The sequence below is a fragment of the Dryobates pubescens genome, chromosome 13 (genome assembly GCF_014839835.1).
Source record: "Dryobates pubescens isolate bDryPub1 chromosome 13, bDryPub1.pri, whole genome shotgun sequence".
NCBI lineage: Eukaryota > Metazoa > Chordata > Aves > Piciformes > Picidae > Dryobates > Dryobates pubescens.
In genome coordinates this window covers 9,502,933-9,526,115 of record NC_071624.1, presented here as the reverse complement: position 1 = coordinate 9,526,115, position 23,183 = coordinate 9,502,933, and the positions used below count along the sequence as shown (strand labels likewise).

The following is a 23,183-nucleotide window of genomic DNA, read 5'->3' as shown; positions in this document are numbered from 1 at the left end:
CCCTCCAGGCACTTCCCTGTTTAGGGGCCACTGTTCGCATAGCAAGCCATGAAGTAGTTGTTCATCACTAACTAATGAACTTTGTCCCAAGGCCAGTTCATAGTCATGCCCAAGTCCTGGGTGACCCTAGCACAAGGAGGGGAAAGACCAGAAGAAAGTCTGGTCAGTTTTAACTGCATCACTTTGTTCTTTTCAGGCCAATATGCTCAGTTCAGCCAATTGATTTAAACTTCATCGACGACACATCTGAAAATGGCCCTACGAACAAAATCGAGATTAGCATGGACTGTGTCCGGGTGCAGGACACAGAACTGAATGACCCAATGTGGGTGAGTAGTCAGAACAACTTTCCTTAACCCTTGGGGACAGATGGGGATTTTTTTTGCAGGAACTATTCTTGCTGTGTTGCCCCAGGGTTATCTTACCAGACCTTGGTGGAGGAGCTGTGGCTGCTGCATCTGACCAAGGAAGTTCCTTCTCGCTTTTCCTACTGTGTCCCACCCACAGAAGCTGGTTTGGGAGCATTGCTCTGCTAAGCGACTCTGGTGATGGTGAATGGTGGCTCAGTACGTGTGGCTGAACTGGAAGTTGTGTGACATTGTTCCTCTGTGCCTCCCCAGGGCTGTGAGGAGCAGCAAGCTGGCTCCTTACCTGCTGCACCTGTCCTGCTGCAGCAATGGTAGCTGAACTGGCAGAAAAGATGAGTCTCTTGCACTTATCCAGGTGCTCAGCTGTCCTCGCGTGCTCTCTCTGCTTAGGCCTAATTTATGTGGCCTTAGGGTTAAAATAATTTGGTATAGCTACAATTTTGCTGGCCAAGGGCAGGGGTTCTTCATTACTTTATTTTTTTTCTTGAAGGCCAGATACAAACAAGAACTTGGTTTCAGGTCATGGTTAGATATTTACCTCCTGTGTCTCCAGACAGGTAAAGCTAGAGAGTGCTTGTAACTCACAGCCAGGGTTTGTATCTCACCAGTATGGATCAAGACTGGAATGCAGATGAGGCATTGGTGGTTAATTGCATTCAGCACAAACTGACCATCTTTTTCTCATCACTAGTATCTGGCTTCTTCACCACAACTGTTATTGCAGGCTGAAGCAAGGGGTCTTTCAGGAGCTTGAGCTCTTTGTGTGCTGTTTTCCTGGGTTTTGTATGCTTTGGGGTAAAAATCTCGTGTGGTTTGAAATTTGTGTTGCTGTCTGCAAATGTTCTTGCTCCTCTGTTTCCAACATGAGAAACTGGGTGAATTAATTGCCTGGCTAATCAACCACCATTTTTAATGTACCTGAAGATGGCTTGTTGGCAGTCTGCATCCTGGCAGTGTTTGTGACTTGAAGGATCACATCTTCAAGGACAGAGCTTCCAGGTCATATTGGCTGCAGTCTCCACTGACAGGATTTGACCTGTTACTGCTGCTCTGGAGTGATTGCTGGGGAGGCTGCAGTGTTCTTGCAAGACTCTGAAGGGCAAAAATGCCACTTTAAGGTCAGGTGTGTACTCAGCTAATGTGGTGAAGCTCACCTAAGTGCACAAGGATAGGTGCCTGACATCAAGTCTGTTTATCTTTTGACGCTGCATTAAAGAGGGGCACAGTGGGATGGTGTGCATGCCTTCAATCACCATCTGCATCTAACCTTTTTCCAATGCTGTAGCACAGCTCCTGTAAAATGATCTCTTCAATAGTCCAAAGGGCTCGGGCTCTCCATGTTTAGAGGGGCTCCTGATTTTCAAAGTGGGTGGTAATCATAGAATCAACAAGGTTGAAAAAGACCTCAAAGATCATCAAGTCCAACCTGTCACCCAACACCTCATGACCACTAGACCGTGGCACGAAGTGCCACATCCAATCCTCTCTTGAACACCTCCAGGGACGGCGGCTCCACCACCTCCCTGGGCAGCCCATTCCAATGGCTAACAACTCTCTCTATGATGAACTTTCTCCTCACCTCAAGCCTAAATGTCCCCTGGTGCAGCTTGAGACTGTGTCCTCTTGTTCTGGTGCTGGTTGCCTGGGAGAAGAGACCAACCCCCTCCTGGCTACAACCACACTTCAGGGAGTTGTAAACAGCAATAAGGTCAATAATGTTCTGTCTGAACTGCTATGACCTCTTAAAAAACATTCCCTGATAGTTTAAAGGTCTTCAGCAGAATCTTTGCTCTTTCCATCCTCAAACCTGGACTCACTGCACTGAGTTCTAGAAAAGCCTCCCTACTTCCAGTTCCTCTGAGCTGTCTGCTGATCAATGTGGTAGCTGAGAGCCTTATATGAAGCTATTGTTCAGCTTCTCACTCATCTGTGATGCAGCAAAATGTGAATGGTGAATCTTTTCCTCCTGGAGCACTGCTGAAGTGAGTGGTGGAGCTAGGACAGGAGAGATGACAGTTTTTGCTATGCAGTTGTCTCTGGCTTAGGATGGGTTTGATCTCAGCCTTAACAGGAGGAATTTGTGGAGGGGCCAAGATGCATAGCGACCTCTTTAAAAAGTGTTTTGCTGACATGAGAAGTCAAAAGGAAAGGTGGGGCTGGGGGGGAGGGGGGAATTCCATCCCATCCTCACCCTTACTGTAAGGCAGCAGCTCAGAGTGCATTAATGTATGTACATTAATAAATGCTCCAGTTTGTCTTCTGTGGAAGACAGCACCTTCGCCCAGTTGAATGCTGGACAAAAGCCTTTACAAAGCAAAATATGCATCGCAAACCTGTGCAAACAGCCTGTCTTTTAAACTGAGGAAAGCTTTTTTTTTTACTCCTCTTACCACCATCACCACCTCCCTATAAATTTGCAAACATCCCTGACAGGTGACAACTCCCCCTTGTAGAGGAGTCTGTGTTTGCTTTGCTGTTTCTGGGGCTCGAAGCCGCCGCAGCTTGCATTGGCAGAGAATGTGTAGCCTAGGGCAAGGTGTTTGCTGTTTGTCGGCTTTAATCTGAAATACCTTACAACCCTCTTCCCCTGCAGCTTCTCTTTTCCTTTGGATAGCTTCGGGGCAAGAGCTCCCCTTGCACCTGTCTCTCCTGTAACCTCAGCCATGTCACTTCCAGACACGAGGTGCTGCACGCAGCTGATTGCAGCAAAGGGTTGAAGAGGGCAGATAAACACAAAGGAATGCGGCAGAAACAGAGGGGCCCTGGGACATGAACAGTGAGATCAAGGCAGAGTGCTTTTCATTATTAGATTGGTCTTAGGAAGAGAGCAAAGCCAGCTTTTCTCCAGAAATATACCGCCATGTGAGTGCACCACCTCTAAATAGGTGCAAAGCAAGTAAGGCTTCAATAGATTTGAAGCAAGTTGTCTTTACAGCAATCCCAATCAATCTTTAAAATAATCTCTGCAATTTATGGCTGAAAAAACCTAAATTTCCAGATTTAAAATGTGTCCATCCCTGATCCTAAGGGTTGTGTTGAGAGCTCTGATTTTTGTTTCTTTCTTTTACTTTTGGGGGGTTACAATTGCTTGCTCGCGACAGAGCTGGCAGTGAGGAGGGAGCTGAATTGTTCAGAGTAATGTCTGCAGAAACTGTCCCATTAATGGGCTGGAAGATGAGCATGAGTGCTGCCCTGCTGAATACTTATTTGTGTTCACTGCCTTGAAATTGCAGCTCTCTGAGGAGAAAGCTGCAGAGAAGGCTGACTGATGAAAGAATCCTCTTGTCTGAGCTACAGATCTGTCTCTTGCTAAGCCAAAGTCTTGAAGTTCTCATGCCTTTGAGGCAGAAATATTTTTCCTCTGTCCCATATGAGTTTCTCTTACCCCTTTATTCTGGAATGAAAAGAGATGAAGGAGGCAGAGTGTTTGTGAGTCTGGTGTAACATTAGACAGTCAGCAGCCTTCTCCAGCTGTGTGCCTTGTGACCATCTCTTTCACAATGTCCTGGGTGGCCCATATGTGAGGCTGCCAGCTGTGCCCCTTCCTCTCCCGTGGCACTGACCACAGGCTGGGAAATCCCAGCAGAGAACTGCCTTTTTGCATAGCCAAGGTGAGGGGCTGATGGGTGCAGGGAGCATTTCACCTCTGCCATGGCCCTGGTGTGGAAAAGAGCTGTGGATGGCCAGAAAGGTAAGTTGACTGTGCATCCTTGTGGGCCACCTGCTGTTGGTTAGGCTTACCAAAGAAGCTGGTTCCCAGCCTCACCCCTGATCAAGGATCTAACCAGTGGGGGCTGTGGTGTGGTGGTGGCCAGCTCCTTGTATTCAAGAGGAACACTGATCTCAAAGGCTGTATGGTAGGAGCCAGCTAATGTTGTGAGTATTTTTCTGACTAAGTGTCCTGGAGCTATGGGAAGGAGGGATCTGAGGGCCTCTCTCTAAGAGTGAGAGTGTGGCAGTGCAATAAGCCCTGCATTGTTCTGGAGCCCTCACAGTGTGCTGTCAGCCTGCTGTACCTGGTGTAAGATTGCTTTCCCCAGCCATCCCTCAGAAGACCTTTAAACAGATCACCAATGCTAAGAAATGATAGTTGGGATGTAAAATTGCTTTGGGCTAAGGACTTTGAGATTTTCAGCCTCTTTAAGCTCCTCAGTTTTAGGATGATGCTTCCCATTCCGCCATCTCAGCAGTATGTTCTGGGCACTGGGTACCCTGCCTGCAGGAGTAGAAGTGCTGTCCTCCATGATGGAGCAGCTCATCCCCCTCCCCCTGTACATACCTTCCTTTCATGCCCCTGAGTAAGCCAGCCTCCTGCAGCCCCTTGCCTAACCAGTTCAGTGAAATGCCTTTCCCCAGACAGTCGCTGTGGTCACAGTTGTCTTAACCTGGATCCATCTCTTTCCACAAAAGGGAGACAGAATTCCTTGCTTTTTTTTGTTGTTGTTTTTAATTTTTATTTGTCCTTCCTCATCTGCAAATCATCATGGGGATTTGCTTGTGGCTTAGTTAGGCAGCACTGAGCTCCCCATGGGGTTGGTTTCTGCCTTGGTAGGTGTGCAGGTGCCTCAGACAGAGCTGAGCCCTTTTGGGGTTGGGTTCTCAGCTTCATGGGCTGTGGGCATCCCAAGAATGGTGGCCATAGACATTTTGCAAGTGCAGCATGTGTTTCACAGTTTTAAAAGTGAGTACTTTGGCTCTGTGACTTTGTTCTGCTTTATATGCAAGGGTGAAGAGAAAACTAGGCTATAGGAGAGACCGAATGCAGCCCACATAGGACATGGAGGTGTCAAGGCTTTCAGCCTCAGTCCTTGCACAAATAACACATCTTAGAGTTATTTGATGTTTTCCAATGAAAACGTTCTCAGGTCTAGCTTGAGGTAGGCTCACAAAGGAGCTGCTCCAGCCACTTTGTGTGAATCAGTAATTCATATTTGGTGGCCATTCACTGAGTTCCTGGGTCCCTAGGAGCCTATCACCTGTGGGTTGTGATCAGGATCAGATGTGTAACCATATGATGGACAGACATCAAAAAACCCCCAATCCACTGTCCAGAAGGAAGTCTGTTGCACCCTATCCAATGCTTTAATATGGAAAAGCAGACTCTGATCTCTGTTAAGTTCTAATTGCTTGCTTAGAGGTGTTTTTCTAGATCAGCAGAAGACAATTCCGCTTGCTGAAAGGTAGTATTTCAGCAAGTAGATGAAAGCTGGTGAAGAGGAAGTGAGATTGCAGGATCAAATCATTGAAGTTGAAAAAGACCTTTAAGATCATTAATTCCAACCTGCTACCCAACACCTCCATTGGAGGACCTCCATATGTACCAATAGTAAGGCAGGGAGATGGCATAGCATGTGCAGTGTAGCTAGAGAGGTGCAGAACAGTGTTTCAGTGTAGGGGCTGACTAATGTGTGGTGTGTGTTTCCAGGGCCCTGGCAGGTGCTGCAGCCCTGTGTGTTGTTGGGAAATGGTTTTGCACCTGGAGGATAAGACTGATTTGATAAGTACATAGAGCAAAGTGGGTTGTGTGGCCATCTGTTTCCATGCCCAAGTATTCCCAAATTGACCATAGAAAGGAAGGAAGCACTTTGCACAGCACAGGGATGTGATCAAAGATTTTATTACTGTCTGGTTTGTGCTTGAGAGAGTTTGAGGCTTGCCAAGTTTCTCTTCTTTGTGGGTATTTGCTCATTCCATACCTGTGCAAAGAAAGCTGAGATTATGCAAAGGCATTTCCATAATGAGCAAACGCATTATTCTGTTGGAAGTTTCCCTCTAGCACCTCTCTTGTTTGCAGTTGAACTCCTATGTTCTCCTACTTCAGGCTTTTTTTTTCCCCTTCTTGTAATCCTGGTGGGTGTTTAATCTTCTGCGGTATAGGTCCCTCCAAATGATCCAATTTCAGATTCATATCCAGAAATGGCCAGTTCTTTCAGATACTGCTGCATTCCTTGTATGCATCCTTTATGTTCAGTTTGGCCAAAGCCTGAAGGCTGCTTTCATTCTCAGTGGAGTAGGGCTCTGAAGATACATTATTTTCATAAAGATTTCACTAGCTCCCTTTCCTGTGCTGTTTTGCCCTGATTCTGGCTGCAGACCAGGGCTGGCTGGATTTCTTTTTGTAGGAATGCAGCCAGTTGATCAGCATTGTTGCACCAAGTGTTTTGTTTTTGATGGAAATTCCCTGAATTCTCAATGTAATTAGGAAAAAACCACCAAAGCACAACCAAACAAAAACCCACCAATGGGTGATCTGCCTGATGTGCTATAGATTGCTTTGGAAGCACATTCAAAGTTTTAAAATATATTCCTGCTCTTCCAGTATCTTGCTTCACCTTCATCTCGTGTCCAGTTCTGGGCCCCTCTATTTAAGAAGGACATTGAAACACTTGAAGGTGTCCAGAGAAGGGCAACAAGGCTGGGGAGAGGCCTTGAGCACAAGCCCTATGAGGAGAGGCTGAGGGAGCTGGGGTGGTTTAGCCTGGAGAAGAGGAGGCTCAGGGGAGACCTTCTTGCTGTCTACAACTACCTGAAAGGAGGTTGTAGCCAAGAGGGGGTTGGTCTCTTCTCCCAGGCAATCAGCACCAGAACAAGAGGACACAGTCTCATGCTGCACCAGGGGAGGCTTAGACTCACGGTGAGGAGAAAGTTCTTCACAGAGAGAGTCGTTAGCCATCGGAATGGGCTGCCCAGGGAGGTGGTGGAGTCGCCATCCCTGGAGGTGTGCGAGAGGCGACTGGACATGGCACTTGGTGCTATGGTCTAGTAGGCATGAGGTCCTGGGTGACAGGTTGGACTTGGTGATCTTTGAGGTCTTTTCCAACCTTGTTGATTCTATGATCTTGGAAAGGAATAAACTGATTTTAAACTGAAAAGCACAAATTTGCTGGAAAAGAGCTATGTATAAGAGTGGTTTGTGTTCAATCTGGTCTGGCTCCTCTGGAGGACTGGCATTAACTGCCTGCTGTATATTACTACAAGCACTTGAGGTAGAGAAGTGCCGTGATGGTGAGTCCTGTCATCTGCCTACATTCAAATATCTCCAAACCAAAGCAGCAGATGTGTCAGAAAACATCTTCCCCAAGCAACTAGGGCTGGCTCAAGGGTTCCATGGTGCTGCACAAGCTCCTTGCTTAAGCACAGAGTGACAATGCACTTGGTTTATTTCTTCAAAAGGTCTGCCCAAACAATTAAACAACATCTTGATCTTGGAGTAACAGATTGGAGGCACTTTTGCCTCCAGAGCAAGTTTAAGGTTTATGCCGTCTTGATGTGAACTTTACTGTGTGTTTCTATCTGCTTGATAGAATCCACTGCTTTCTTTTTTTTTCCCTTATGAAACCACAAACGCAACTTTTACATAAGTTGGGAACAATTTGACTAGGTTAGAGCCCAGAAGCACTAAATCCCTGGGCAGCTGCCATTTCAGCAAGCCGTGAAGCACAGCTTGAACACTAATGGAAGTGAAATGGCCATCCCTGCTTGTTTTATTAAACCAAGTTGTTGGAAGAAGGGAAATGGGACCTTTTTGTCTTACTAGCTGAAAGTAGAGTGATTACTTGAGCTGTTCATATCCAGACAAATGAAAGCTGTTCTGAGCATTTTGGTGCCCCTTTTTGTGTGGTGTGATGGATGGAGAGCAACTACAAGAGCCGTTGCAAGCTGCAGTGCTGACCGTGCTTGGGAGGGCTCATGAGATGCTCCTGTCAGGCTAAGACAAACCTGGAACACAGCCCTGGGAGAATCCCATTCCTCTTCCGTGTGTCTGCCAAAGTGTCTGTGCTGCAGTAAGCTGTGGGGTGTAGCTCTTGTTTTTAGTTCTCTCTTGCATTAATTGGAATTCTTGCTTTGAAGAATGTCTTCTGCTTCCAAAGTCTCGCTATGCATGTTACTTTGTGGTTCTGTAGATTCTACCCACAGTCCTGTTAATGACTATCTTTTTTTTTTCTTCCAATATTTCATGAGGAGGCTTTTGGACTCTGCAATGGTTTCTTCTGAATGTCTCTACCATCTGCTTTCCACCTCACCGTCACTTATTTGATAGCATTGAAATTAATGGAGTGAACTGTCAGGCAGTCACAGAAAATTAAATCAACCTCTGTGCAGCACAGATTAAGGAGTGGTTTGTGGCCTGGGATAGTTTTCTCACTGCTGAATGAACTCTTCGCTAATCAGCATCTGAATTTGCAGAGATCGACTAAAGAAGTTTTTAGTAACAAATGAAACTCGCTCTGAAAGTATGGCTTTTTTTCTCCATCCTGCTTAAACAGAAAGGAAGAGGTACCTTAAAGTTCTCTTCTTTCTCTTCGAGTGCATGGATGGGTATGGTGGACCTCATGATGCTGTCCTGACTAGATTAAGTCAGAAACTAAAGGAATCAATCTTCTAGGGAGGAGCACTGGGCAAATAATTGAGCTCTGTGGCTGTTGCTATACTGGTGGTGGACATGGCATGTAAGAGCAGACAGGGGCTCCCCAAGCAAAGACCAGGACTGCAAAATAGAACACTTCTGCAAAAAGAGTAAGGAACAAACAACCTTCCTGGATACTGCTGGGTGTATATAGTGGTCCAGCACACCAAGGATGATGTGCTCACATGAGAAGCATGAATGGCCATCAGTTACAGCCAGAGTTTAACCAGAGGTTTGGGAGACTGTGTTCAAATTAGTGCAAACTGATAATTTTTTATTTAGCTATTGGATTGTTGCAGAAGGGTTTGGGTGGGAGGGAGTTGGCAGCATAGCAGAGGCTGGTTGGAAAGTGCTGCTGTGCTTGTGCATTTGTGAGCAGCGGTGCTTTTCCTTAGAGTAATCTGTAGTTTATACAAGCCAAGGGAAGAACAACAGTTCCCCCTCAGCTGCTTGTGCAAGAATAACCCTGGTCTGTCAACAGTTGCTCCTCTCTCATAATTAAAAACAAAGACACTCTAATCTGTTGTTATCTCCTTTTCCCTTTCCCTGGCTAGAGCACTATCTCCTGCTGGGATGCAGGTTTGTGCCATGACCCTGTCCCACCTCCAGCTGGAGAGATGGATCTGTTCATGCTGCTTAGGAGCCATCTCATCAGTTTTCCTGTGTAATTCTTTTCTCTCTCTTTTACTTTTGAAAAATACTTTACAAACATGTTGAGAGGGAAAGCAGATCATGCTGTGTTGAGCTTCCAAAGATTCTCCTCAGGTTAAAAAAAAAATGCAGTTTAAATCTTGAGGGTTGTTACTCTGACAAAAGAGTTGCTGGTAGCAGGAGCTTGAACCCACAAAGTCCCCTGGTCATGTCCCCATGCATGAGTGTCTGATGACCTGTGGTTTTGTGCTCATCAGCACAGAGGTGTCTGCTGAAGTATCTGCTAGCCAGTTGTTTCATGGGCTCATCATCTGCTTTGTGTCCAGATAGTTATTTCCTTTTATGTCTAAGCATTTTTAGTGAAAGCAGTTGTTACTAGGGCACCAACAAAGTGGAAAAACTAGCTAAGAGCAGCACTGGGAATAAAAGGACACCACTTTTTGGTAAGTCACCTGTATGCCAGTTCTGTGTCGTACACAGACTGTGGGAAGCAAGTCCCAGATGGCACTTTGGTGAGAATGACCTCCCTTAACTGGGTTGGAAGGGTTTAGATTGTGCAGACAGTAGGGAAGGTGTGGGGACCTTGCATCATCTTGGCTGGAGAGCTGAATCTCTCCAGAGGAGTGTCGTATTAAATGGAGCTCGGCAGCCGGAGGGCAGAGTCGCCGGGGGCTGAGTGTGCCCTTCCTAAACCAATATTGCACAGCAGTTGTGAAGGGAACTGGTTTTGTTTCACAACTCCTTTCCACCTTCCCTCTCCCGGCTCCCCCCAAGTAGCGTTATCTCCTGACATGATGCCATTAACTCTCTAATTAGCCCTAGGGGTGTTCCAGAGGAGATAACGAGGTTGTAGGAGCTCAAATAAGCAGCGTGTGCAGATGTTTACCCAGGGTCGGAGGGCAGGGCTGTTGTGACAGGCGATTGCCTTGGGGAGGGCCAGGCTCCTTGGGGGAAAGAGGCTGGCCTGTGCCTTGGCATTGCTGGGCATTGCTCTTGGCAAGTCAATTTCTTTACCTTGCACTTTTAAAAACAGGGGTAAAAAATGCAATTTGAAGTCCTTGGAAGAAGATACTGATCGTCAGTAATAAACACCTGCACCCAGGGCATGTTTCTAGTTTGAGGGCTAATACACTTGTGTGCCTTTCAAAGGAAGGCATCAGACCTGGCCCTGGGTCTGTGGTGGAGAAGACAGGAGGGCATCCAGCTACTTGTGGGCACAGCAGAGTAGGAAACCCTGTGAGAAATTAAGGTGCCTCTCTGTCTCCTGTCTAGGGATGAACCACACTGCTCATGGATGTGCACAAGGCTGTACCCAGTCAGCAACAGACAGGCTACAGTCTTTCAGCAGCATCTTTCCTATTTATATATATTTTTAGGGGAAAGACACTGTTTCATTATCTCTGCTGGATTCTTTTTTCTCTCTTCCTTGTGACTTGAGCAATGAAGACCATTTCTACCAACACAAGAGAGTGACTTGTACATTTTTGGAAGTATTTTCCTTTTGCTCTAACTTAGCTGCCTCCTATTGCAGTCTATCATGTCTCTCCCTGTAAAGTCTTCACTGAAAAGACTTCCAAAACCAATTGGCAGGGACTTGGTTTTTGAGCATTCAGCAGTTATTCAGAGGTAACAAACAAAAATAAGCAAACCCCACATCCAATTTTTTTCCCTCCTCCTTCTGTTATCTCAGTCCTAATTTGTCAACACTTCTCAGCTGAGTGAATGTCACAGCCTGTGGTGACACGGGTGATCCAGATGCTATTTTTGTAAGAGTGGAGAGGTCTGAGCAGAATTTTGTTTAATTTTTTTTTCTCTTTGAGCTGCAGGAAATTCTGCATGAACTGCCTGATGCTCAGGCAGGTGTGTGCACACACACACACCCCCTACTAAAAGAAATTGCATCATCTCAGAATTAACAGTACCATTGTGACAATGACATTTTTAATCATTGGGATTTAGTGCACTTACTTTGCATCCAGGAAGGGTTATTGAGAACTTGTGAGTGGTACCAGCAAGAGAGGCTGGGATGAACCCTGTAACAGCACAGAGAAAGTGCTTTCAAGCAAAAGAACCTGACTTGGCAGTTTAACTTGGCCAGTGCCTCATTTTGGAAACTTAAAGGTCTTGTTTGAGTATTTTGTTCTTCAACATACCAGAAAGAGCCACAAAGCATTGCCAGAAGCTTTCTAGAATATCTGAGTCAGACCTGGGAGGGTTGCAGCTGAAACTTTCAAATCTGACCAGCAATTTTTCTTTTTTAGTTTCCTTCAGCATCGGAGGTAAACGGCTTTAAAGAAATTCTCTTTCCCAATTTCAATGTAATTGAGCATCCAAAGCATGAAGTGCCAGGTTTTGCACAACTCTCTGTTTTTGGTTGATTTCTTTCTCTCCTAGTTTTGTTCTTTTCCTGTTCAATGCGGCAGAGAGGTTGTTGGACTGAAAGAATAGTGTTAAACCTTATTCATCTGGTCTTAGTATGAAATAATGCCTTTTAACGTGTGAAAGGGCCTTTGCCTCAATCTGTTGGCTTTTTCTGACTAGGCTAATTTTATATAACAAGGTAAATATCTATCTACAAAGACATTCTTCCTGTGACTTTTGACCATCACAGTTACAGCAGGACTGGCGTTGGTGTTTCCTTCAGAGACCTGTCCAGAAGGCTGAGGAAAAACAGTAACTATCACAGTCTATTGTTGATGAGCGAGTATGCAGTCTGAGGAGGTGGGGGGTGTTCTCTTGGTTTTGTGACTCAGCATTCAAGCATATGCTATTTGGAGGAGTCAAGTTTCCTTTTGAGAGCCTTTAAGATATGCTGCCTCCTTGCTTGGAGACTCAAATGCAGATGCAAAAACTTCACATAGAAGGAGAGAATCAAATGAAACTCCAGGAGCTTTCCATTTCCATGGCAAGGTGGAAAGGCAAGTGACCAAGCCTTTACTTTTACCTTGCACCATCGGTGCTGCTATGAATAGTCAAGACATGACACCAGCCTGTGGGATGGTGGTGGTGGGTGGAAGCATGTTATGAGAGAGGTGCGCTCAGGTCTGAAGCCAGTGGGGAAAAATGTTTGGAGACCTGGGGTGATGAGAAGGGTAGACTTGTGCCTGGGCTGCAACAGCATCGGTGGGCACAGTGTCTGGTATGTGCTCTGTAACCTCCTGCCACCCTTGTCAGGGTGGTGGTGGCCTTCTTTGTGTAACTTGCAGATGATTGATTTGCAAAAAGCCACTTGTCCAGCATCCACTTCAAGGTGACCACACAGACTAATGCCTCTGAAACACTGAGCCAGGTCGGGGTTGTGTGTACAGAGGGCAGGGATTTGTGCTGACATGTCAATTTATTCATGCTATATACATTTCTTCTTGTGTTCAACATGCAGATCTCTTTGGATAAACTTCCACATATCTCTGTGTAGTGCATCTGGGTGTTGCTTCACCCACAACCACCTCCAGCCACCTGTGGGACAGAAGATAGCAGATAACTAGCACAACAGTGCTGCATTAATGTCTTTGAAAAGGAGAATCTTCTGAGTTTCATAGCACAGCTAGTAAAAGTGTTTTTTGCAGTGAGTCGCTGAGGTTGGGAGACCTGTGTGTACTGTCTCCTCATCTTCCCTTCTCCTTTGAATTATCAGGCCAGTATCAAAAACTTAATAGTATTAAGGGATCAAAATGGTCCTCGAAGCATAGCACAACTTTTCCTCCACTACTGGACAACAGAAAATCAGTAGATGACTTCCAGCTTCGTGTCTAGTTCTAACCAACCTTTGCAATGGTGCTGCAAAGGGACCCATTTGGCTAAGAGTGCTGTGGCTGCTCCCTGCAAACCTTGTCTGTATGTGCAGATTAGTGCTTGTAAGGCTTTTTGGCATGTACTTACCTCAGGTGAGATGAGGTAAGTATACCAGGTGTACCCCTAGTATTAGGTGGTGCCAGGGAAGCAGCTGCAGCAATGGTCTGTTGAGTTGTTCCTGTGATATAGAAAGCCTTGTGTATGCTCAGCAAGCTCTTGCTGGTAGTTCAGGAGTGCTGAAGCTGTATATGGTCCCAGCTCAAGCTGTGGTGGTAGGTAGGGCCACCCCTTGGCTGAAGAAGGCTCAGTACTCTTCAATGCAACGTGTTGTTGGAAGTGCTTCCTTGCATTGTGCACAACGAGAAGGATTTAGGAAGGTGTGTTGGAAATGCCTTCAATCTTGTGCTCACAGGGTTAGAGCTAAATGAGACACTTGCCCTGCTTCTTGCGGCAAGGAGCTGCTGCTGCAGGGTAGTGCAGGCACTGTGATTCCCTGCTCTCTGTGTGCTCTTTTATTGGTTTCTGCCCAAAGATGGTTTTACCCTGTATTTCTGTTGGTATTCTCATAAATGTGCTGCCTGCCTCTAGCCTGGAGAGAGGCTGGCATAAGCTCACATTTATTCACAGACTGGCAGGAAGCTGACGATGGCTGCTGCCCTGTGCTGGAGAAGGCAACCTAGAGAGCCGTTAGCACCTTCAGCAGCACAGCCTGCTGCTTTTCATCTTTCTCTGAACCTGGAGTCCCCTCCCTGTGTGTTCGGAGAAGCTGGGGTTAAAAGATGCCCAAAGGCGAGGGAGTCGTTGTGGCGGGGAGCAGCAGCAGCTCCTGGCAGATGCTTGGCTGCACGGAGGTGCTGAGGCTGCGGGTGGATTTCACCCCTGCCAGGACCCCTCTTCCCCTGCAAAGCCGGGCGTGGGTTGCTTACTAGCCGTGGTGAGAGGCTTGGTGTTTGCAGTGAGCACTGGCAGGACAATTAGGCTCCGGTCTGCTGGGCGACAGGTCCTCAAATAAAAGTCTGAAGCGCTGTCATTAGGCTGGGAGGGCAGGCGGCTACACTCTAATCTGGATGTTTGGTTTCCTCTCTTTCCCCCTCCCCACCTCTTCAAAAAGGTGTTTTGTTTCCCCTTGCTCGGTGGCGCTTACCCTGCTCCTTGGGAGCAAGCAGAACCAAGCGGCTTTTGTTCTGGCCACGCATCCAGGTCGCTCGGTGGGATGGCAGCGGACCTCTTCCAGAAGGGTGTTTCAGAAGGTTTGGGGTGAGCCAGCTCCGCTCCAGGAGGGCGGCTGGTGCCAGCACAGCCCACACCTCACACAGCCGGCATGCTCCGAGACACCGAAACAGAATGGGGGATTTTGTTTGCTCATTCAGAGTAAAATCACAGCGGGGCTGTTGAGATCTGGCCGGCTGCTTTGCTCTCTTCTCCCACAGATCGAATCTCGGATAAGTGCTTTTCTTACCTTTCTTTTCAAAATCTTTAGCTTACTCTGGGCACGGTATCCTGGTATTGGGTGAACAGTGCCCAACAACTCCTCCCATATTAATTCAAAATCTTGAGCCCATGATTTTGAAGGGCAAAAAGAGAAAAAAGTGGAAAAATTGAAGGGGAATGAGTGGGGGAGGATATGTTGCTTTTTCCCTTTTTCTTTTCAATGTTTCCTCTCAAGTGAGATTATTTTTTTTTTTTTTTTTTTTAGGGCTTAGGTCTGTGGCATGGGCTAGAAGTAATTGCAAAGGAGGGGAAAATAATGTAACTGGAGTGATACCCTGTGAATACAGGACATGTTGGCTCTGAGCATGGATGATGGAGAATGTACCTGGATTATAGTGCATGAAACAGCGTTTGCTTCTGAGAAAGCATCTCGTGGGTTTTGTCCCAAATTTGCCTGTTGCAGCAGCCAGAGGCTCGGCTGCTGCACTGCCAGTTTCAAGTGTTGCATCTCAATCCATTCCCAAACATCTTGGGCTTTGGTAGCAGCAAAGCTTTCATCCAAAGCTGAATCCTGGAGTCTTCTCAGAAAATTAATTAGAAGACTTTTCTTGAAGTGGCTCCTTTGGAGCAATTCTGTTGCTGTCTCGAGTTCCAAACTTGTAGTAAAGTGACAGTAGAAAGTTAGTTTCCTTTTTTCCCCTCTTCCCCCCCAACCTCTTTTTTTGTGTGTGTCATTTCCCCCCCTCCCCCTTTGCTTTGCTCTTTAGAGATTGGTGATAAGGAATTCTAACTACTTAATGAGCTGGGAGAGGCCTCTCTCCATTGGAGTGGAGGACTCCAGGTGGCACTTTGACAGATTGGACAGGTAAGGCAGGAGAGCCCCACCTCCTCCTCCTTGCCTATAGTTAGGTATATAAGGGAAACTTCAATTATGCAGAGAGGCACACTCCGAGTCCTGTTATCTTCCAAGTAGCATCACATATTTTTAGGGTCTTCTAGGGGGTGGGAGGTGTTTGTCAAAATCCTGGAGCCAGAAGAAAGAACAGCAGCATTGATCAATTTGACTGCTAACATGTTGTACCTGGAAAACAATGCCCAGTCTCAGTATAGCGAGGTAAGGATTCTAGGTTTGAGCTACAATATGGTTTAATATCTTTTGATTGTGAGTGAATGTGTGCAATTTTACTCGCCCCTGGTGTCCTGAAGTTAGGTGTGCGATACGCACTTTGGGGGCTTTTTTGGAGGCTTTTGTGCTTTGCAATGAGAAGCAGAGCTTGTTGGGCTAAATGAGAGTGAACTTTGAGTCTTTTCGTTCGGGGCAGTGGATTTGTTTTGGGAACCTCGATCAACGAAATGTAGTTTTCCTTCACTTGAGAAGCAAGGCGAAGCAGTCGCATACAGTGGGCGATGCACAGGGATTGGGTTCCTGTAGCAGTCCGAGCCTGTGGTGGCTGCGTTTAGAACTCACTTTCTAGTCTTCTGTTACCAAAATTGCTGCTTGTTGTTAAGAGTGGGTGGTATTTAAGAAATAATAATAAAAAAAAATGCACTGTAAACCCCTTCTTAAGTTACCTTTTTAGGTAAAACAACGTGCAAACAAAGCTGCTGTGCCGCAAACGTTGCGTTCACGTCCACACCAGTAACTCTCTTACTTGGTGTTTAAATCTTGCCTTGTAACTTGCAGCAGCAAGATATTTTATACAGGATTTTTATCTAAGCATACCAGGATGAGTACAATGGATACACCTTTTGCTTTCTAAATCCCTTTGCACTGCATGGGCAGGAGTGGAATGCAAACTTAAGATGTAGCTTTGATTTTTAATTTCTTTTTATTATTATTATTTATTTAATTGCTTTTAACCAGGTGTGTCGATGCTTTGTAAGGTGGCAGTGGAATTGCCATAGTCTGTGCAAATCTTTGAGGAAGTTACCTGGGGTTGAGGGAGATCTAACGACATCGGTTTACATTCCAGCGGAGACAGCAGCTGTGTTGACACTCCTCGGAAAGGCAATGCAGCAAAGGCTCCTCTGTGTGTGTCTGCATGTGTGTGTGTGTTCCTGGTGAAAAAGCTTCAGGTGGAGGGCATGGGGTATGAGGTCTGAATCAGATAGAAGCTCAGCCACATGGAAAAGAAAACAAAATAGGAAATGCAAGGCAGAGTGTGAAGCTGAGAGATGCGATAGCTGGAGAAGAACAGCTTACTGAAAGTAGACTTTGGGCTTGCCTGCCTGGAATGGCAGGTTTGCAACTTAGGGAGAGCAAGGGATCAACCAAAACAGATGTGCTTTCCTTGTGCCCACTTCTGCAAGGAGCGCAAACACCCAGCATGCGCGTGGTTCCCGCTGCCATGCAGAAGACCTGAATTGGTGGCTCTCATTTTCCTTAGGTTAATTATAAACCTTTAAACGTGGAGAGAGCACTCCTCAGAATGTTTGCTTGGCGTTATTTGTCTGCTGCTATCTGATCAACTTTCGCTGAATAGCAGCAGTGAGGCTGTGGAGTCCCTGTGGTCGACTTGCTAGGCTCATCTGTCAGAAGCAATGTGCTCAGGAGTGTTCTCTCTCAGCTTAAATGCTGCTCATCACCATTGTTGGCAGGGAAGAGGTTTTTTAAAGGCTTTAGTTCTGATTAAATTTCTTTTTTATATTTTCATTCTTCATCCCCTTCCCTTCTCCCCTTTCCCCTTCTTTGATTTGAACAGGGCATGCTGACTTTGTTTATCCAGTGCATATTGGGGAAGGAAAACCCAATTAGCATTGACTTGGTTTTATTTCTGAGGAAGAGCAGTCTCTCTAATGGCTCATCTCAAAAGAGAGAGAGAGAGAGAGAGACTTATTAATGCTCAATTAAAATATCTTAGTGGTGATTAACCTTGCCCATCCTAAGCTTGAAAACAAGAGGTAGGCTTTGGCATCTTGGTTTGCTTAAATACAGAGAGGAAAAAAAAATCAAAAATAGAAACTCTCTGTGTAGAAATCATAGCAATTTGTTGCAGCTGGTGCTTGCTGGATTTGAGATTTAGAAGTTATTGCTGGATTGGGCAGAAGCTGACCATACCAACTCATGAAAAACTTAGTGTTCAGATTTAAAAACAGACAAAAGAACTTGTTTAAGGCAGGGGAGATAACTTTTTTGGCTTTTTTTCTTCATCAGAATAAAATTTTTAAATGAGGACCAGAGAGTCCTCTCCCACTTGAAGCCCATTTCTCAGGCCAGCCATCTCAGGATGCTTGCTGCCTGCTTGCAGATGCTGAGCTCTGCCCTCGGCACGCTGGTGGTGCAATGCATTCCACCATGTAGCCTGGGAGCTGGCCCTTGTGCAAGTCCCAGCACAGCTGTGTGGTCAGGCTGCTGAGCTCTGACCATTGCCCATGGCCCTATGGAGCTCATACCCGCAAGTGCGGTGCTGAATGCTGTGATGAGTTCCTCCCAAATGGGCAAATTCTGGTTGAGAAGAGCTGAGAGAGAGAAGGATGATGAAGTGATTCATGGCTCTGAAAAGCTGGAGGTGGAACCTGTCCCAGCCTCTTTTCCAGTAATCTAACCAAGCATTTGCTCTGATGGGTTAGATCTGCTCTGACTGTAAGAATGATTAAACTCTTTGTTGACAGAGCACTGGAACTGATGACCCTAAAGGTGCGTTCATGACTAAATGTGAAAAGAAGAGAGATGTTGTGGTGGTTGTAATGGAATGATGAGGTGCTGATGCACAGGAACCCTTTGGATCTCATTTTGTCTTCCAATCTCATCTTGACATCTGGAATTTTAGGTGTTATTCACAAATGCTTGTGGGCGACCATGCACAAAATCCAGTGTGAAGAGAGTGTCTACAAGTCTGTCCAGTCTTGTCCAAGTTTCCTAGATGCTGGGGGGGTGGGGGGGGAGAGGGAGAATGAGAGTGATAGAGATTCTCTTTGGAGGCTTCTAGATTCTTCTGCACTTCAGCTGAGATGATGATGTAGAGTTTGGAGCATTTGCTGAAATCAAAGTATTGCCAAAAGAATAAACGCATCTTATTGAAGCCCACTGCTAAGAAACATGTGCTGTGACTTCTGATGATATTCTCCATCCTGCCCAAAGATCTTCATGGTCTTTGTGAAGCAAATTAAAGAATCTATTAAGATTTTTATCATAGCTTTGCGGGGGGAGAGAAACTTGTGCTGTGCTGAAACATCTGCTCTCCTTTATGGCTTTTTGAGGGTGTTGGCAGTGTAAGAAAAACTGTCCACAGATTGCTGTTTGAGAGTTAGGATGCCCTGTTCAGAAAGGGACAATTTTTTGTTTTGTTTTCCTTCTTAAGTTTTTTACTAATAATTCACATGTGTATGTTTGAGCTGTAGTGGCCTGGATGTGAGTCCTCCTTCTTTGCAGCAGCAGACATGGGTCTCAGGGGTGGCCTGGAAGGATATCCTCAGGAGGCTGGATCTCCTGAGTGAGATGATTTCTTGCAACTATCTGGAACATTGGTTCAGCAAACAGTTTATGGTTAAAGAATCTGGAAATGAATTTGTAGCTCATTTTTGAATGTGAGCGTTATTGGTGTGCAGTAAAAGTCTTGTCCTCGTTGTCAACCTGGATTTGTCTGTGAACCACCAAGGAGAAGAGAGCCATGGCTCATCCAGTGCTACTTGGCCACATGGCCATAGCCACTCTGACTGCATTTCACGAAGTCTCTTCCCCTCATGATACCACTTCCCTGTGGCCCTCATCCAAACCCATGGCACAGTAAGTGGTCTCTGAGGGGCACTGCCTGGTCATTGCTCATGAGTGCAGCTCACCTGCACTCTTCCTCCAGTCTGAAGGTACCAGGGAGAAAGGCTTATCTATGAGTCTTTCTGTACCGTCTTCACCCCACATCTCATCCTATCTCAAGAGGAAAGCACTTGGACAGATGCTGTGTGAAGCCTGATGAGTTTCTCAAGGAAGGTTTCAGCTAAACCTGACCTTCTCTCCTGGTCCTTCCTTTTCCTATTTGTCATGATAGCCTGGGCTTCTGCTGGCTTCAAGTAGGTAAACAACTCCAGATCTTTGCAAGGAAACCTCTGCCTGAATTGTGCAGGGTTTGGGTGTGAGCCCTGGGCCTTTCAGTGGTCTCGCTTTATGGAAATGGTATAAACACCCCGTATGTTTGGGAACAAGAAACAGAGAGGCAATTTGGGGGCTGGGTTTCTTGACAGTGTCCAGCTGCAATTCCAGCTATGCTTCTGTGTAGCCGTCTTTCATTTTTGCTGTAATTGAACTCAAGGCACTAAAGGTCTTGCTATATGACATCTGTGCAGGCTTGTGAGGCACATGTCTTATCCCTGGGCGGCAAAGGTCATCTTCAAGGATGCAGAGGCCCTGTATAACCAGTTACCTTTTCCTCTGAGAGATTTTAAAACTGCAGTCCAGTTGCAAAGGTTTAACATAAGCTAGAAAAGCCTCTGGTTGGCATCAGTTTTTCTGTTGTGGTGATGGTTTGTTTGGTTTTGGGTTTTTTGAGAGAGAGACTAGGTGGATGCAACTGTCCTGTTTAGGTCTGCCAACAAAGAGACTGAAGTATTCTGGAGAGATGGGCAGTAGGAAGCTAAAACATGCCTTCTGCCATGTGCTCCCCTCTTTCTCATGGCTGAAATGAGAGCCTCGCTTCTGGGGAGAAACAGAGACAGGGGTAAGAGTTGAGTGTGGATCCAACCATTTGATAATGGGCTACTGAAAAATTTTGGTGGTATCAGTCTTGATACTAATGTGACTCCCATATTGAACAGTGAATTAAGGATGCTACCTGCGTAAATTATCTCCTTGCTTTGGATGGAGGAACTGGACTGCAGCTGTCTAAGGCTGTGGGTGTAGCCTAGAAATAAGTGATTGTAACCTGAATGTGGGTGGAAAGAATGAATGCGCCCTTTAATAGACAGGAGTGAAGCCTGTTGCTGTTCTGTCCGTCTGCACAGCTTTGCCTTCGCAGTGTGCGGTGTGAAACACTTCTGCAGAAGCCAGGATAATTTGGCCGCATGTAGAGCGCTATTACTGCTCAGTTATACTCTTCACAGTTTGCACAGTAATGCAATTGCACTGGACTTCAGATTGCAAATTGCATCTCTCTTTTACAGTTTCTGTGCTCAAAATGAGAGTTAACAAGCAGCATGAAATCAGGGACAGGGGAGCTTCTCAGTTGCTGGCAAATTGTGAGCATGATTAATTTGGCAAGAAGCTAATAGTAGACTTAATTTCCTTTTTTTCTAGACTGAATAGGTTTTCCTAGTGAGAGGTAGGAAAGAGCTGCCATTGGCGTGCACGGAGGATGTTTTACATTTTAACCAGTAACTGATAATCCATTTTTGTTTGCTCTAAACTGTCCCCAGTTGAGAGAGAATTAAATTATCCATATACTTTGTGTTCAAGGTTGTTCCTTGGAGAATAAGAAAGCTGCTATTTTTGACTGGTTAATTTTACCGTTTGGATCTTCCACAATGTCCTCAACAGCTGAATTCTCTGATTTCTTTTGACACAAGCCTGGTTATGGTTATTGCCTAGCTCCCTTAGGAGCTGATTTTCGTCCTTTTTACTTGGACTTCCTTAATTGCGGAGTAATGGTTTTAAGTCAAGCAAAATTACTTTTCTATCCTTGAGCTCGGAGAAACAACAGAAGGAAACTTTGCCAGTCTTGTGTGTTTCAACCCACCAAGTGGTCTTCTTTTGAATTTTGTCTGCCAAGCTATGCCTAGTGGAAGGGTTTCATTTCAACTGCAGCTCTATTTTCTGTGAGACAGGACCATCACTGGTTCCATGAGGAAGTCATGGCATCTGCAACAGGAAAGCTGTGGATGTGGGATGTAGGAGGGTGTAAACCATGGGCTTTGTGCTGTCTTCACTCTGGAGGCTGGTGGCTAGAACTAGTAGAGAAACTACTTACTTCTTTATCATGGAAGATTGAATAAAAGTGGGTGTTGCCTGTCTCAAGGCAAATTTTAAATTCTATTTACAAAATGTTCCCACTGGAGGGGGGAAAAAAAAAATCTGGAAACGCTTCAGAAAGGAGCTTTTGCGCCGATGGATTTGCACTAGACACTGTTAAGCCCTGTTATTTTTCTGGCACTGCCTCCAACGCCTCTTGAGAATGTGCAGAGTAGGCAATAAAATGAAGGCAACTCTTTTAAATCAAGGTTGCATAAATCATCAGAAAGGAGAGGAGCTTCTCATATACCAACAGCAACACTCCACCCTCTCCAGCAGAGAAGTGTGCTCAAGCTCTTTGTGCCACTTGGCCTGGATTACTGTCAAGTCACTCTTGGTGTCAAGTGGAATTAAGAGGAAAATAATTTCTTTCCAAGGGTGCTGAGGTTCAGCTTCTTTTCACTTGCACGTGTTTTCTAGAGGCTCTGCTGCCTCAGTGCCGTGATTACCTTGCAGTCCCTTTGACAGCTAAATAAGGCCATGATAGAGTGATATGTGAGTTCAGCCATGGTTAGGGATGTGCCTCCCAAAGCGAATAAACTCGCTGATCTCCCTCTTTTGTTTTGGTTTCTCCAGTTATAGTATTAAACGGTTTCTGAGCAATCTTCTAGTCTTTAACCTCTCAAATGCAACTTTCCATCAGAGCTTTGCTGTGCTGGGAGATGCTGCTGCAACTGTTGAAGGGATTAAAGAGCTGCTTTCCAGTAGGGTCAAACCATGGGATAAAGCCTTAGAGCAGCCCAGGAGAAACAAGTTTGCAAATTGTGATTTGTCTGCAAGCCACAGAGAAGGAAGTGCAGTGAAACACAGGGGTGAACTTATTTCTTATAAACAGAATGGCTCCTGGGGCACAGTCCCAACTCTCTTCTGAAGAAAAGCCCATAAGAAGCCTTCCAGGTTTAGCTTAGCTGCTTGCAATTATATTGAGCAAGGAACAAATGGAACAGGATGAGATTTAAGATGATTGAGGTTCTATAAGACTTCTAATGTAAGAAGCAAAAACCAGTAAGAAATGACTGTTCAGGGTGTCAGTCATAAGACACGTGAGAGCTCTAGTTTCTTGGCACTGGCAAAGTAAGCTAGAACCCTCTTTAGCAACTTGGTTCTAAGCATGATGATTTTGTTTGAAATTACTGACCATTGTTGTGAGCTCCATGCACAAGAAAGTAACAAAACCATGGGATGTATGGGTTTTGTTTCACTTGTGGTTGGTTTTCTTAAATTTGTACTGGGTTTGAGTGATCTGGGAGGCGATCCAAGAACATGCTCTGATAGCTTGTATTTTTGCAAATCCTCTGCTTCTGCTGTTTCACCTGGAATCTTCATGGTACACCTGAAGGAATAGTATTTGAACCAGGATGTTAGTACCTAGAATAGAGGGCCCAAAGTGTGATGTATTTCTGGGCTTGTGCTCAGTCATCTGCTCCGTTTGGAAGTGGACCCAAACGGCAAGGCTGAGCATGCTTGAAAATTAATGCATCGATTGAAGCCCAGCAGCCTCTTGGGATTGATTCCAGAGTTTGGATCCGGATTAAACTTCCCCTCAAGGATTTTGGGAAGTGGTATACAAGGGGACCTGGTGAAATTTGAGATGAGT

The 23,183-nt window shown here is 45.6% G+C and overlaps 1 protein-coding gene across 2 annotated transcripts in view; it reads left to right on the top strand.

Moving 5' to 3' along the window:
• The window catches only part of TP63 (tumor protein p63), a 106,747-nt gene that overhangs the window by 21,173 nt on the left and 62,391 nt on the right, over nt 1-23,183 (top strand). Inside the window, exon 3 of one of the 2 annotated variants that reach the window (XM_009901033.2) lies at nt 197-329. In XM_009901033.2, the coding sequence (XP_009899335.2) occupies nt 197-329 (133 nt within the window). Of the gene's footprint in view, nt 1-196; nt 330-15,688; nt 15,764-23,183 lie in introns of those variants that run through there. The other variant, XM_009901034.2, reaches the window with a different exon arrangement.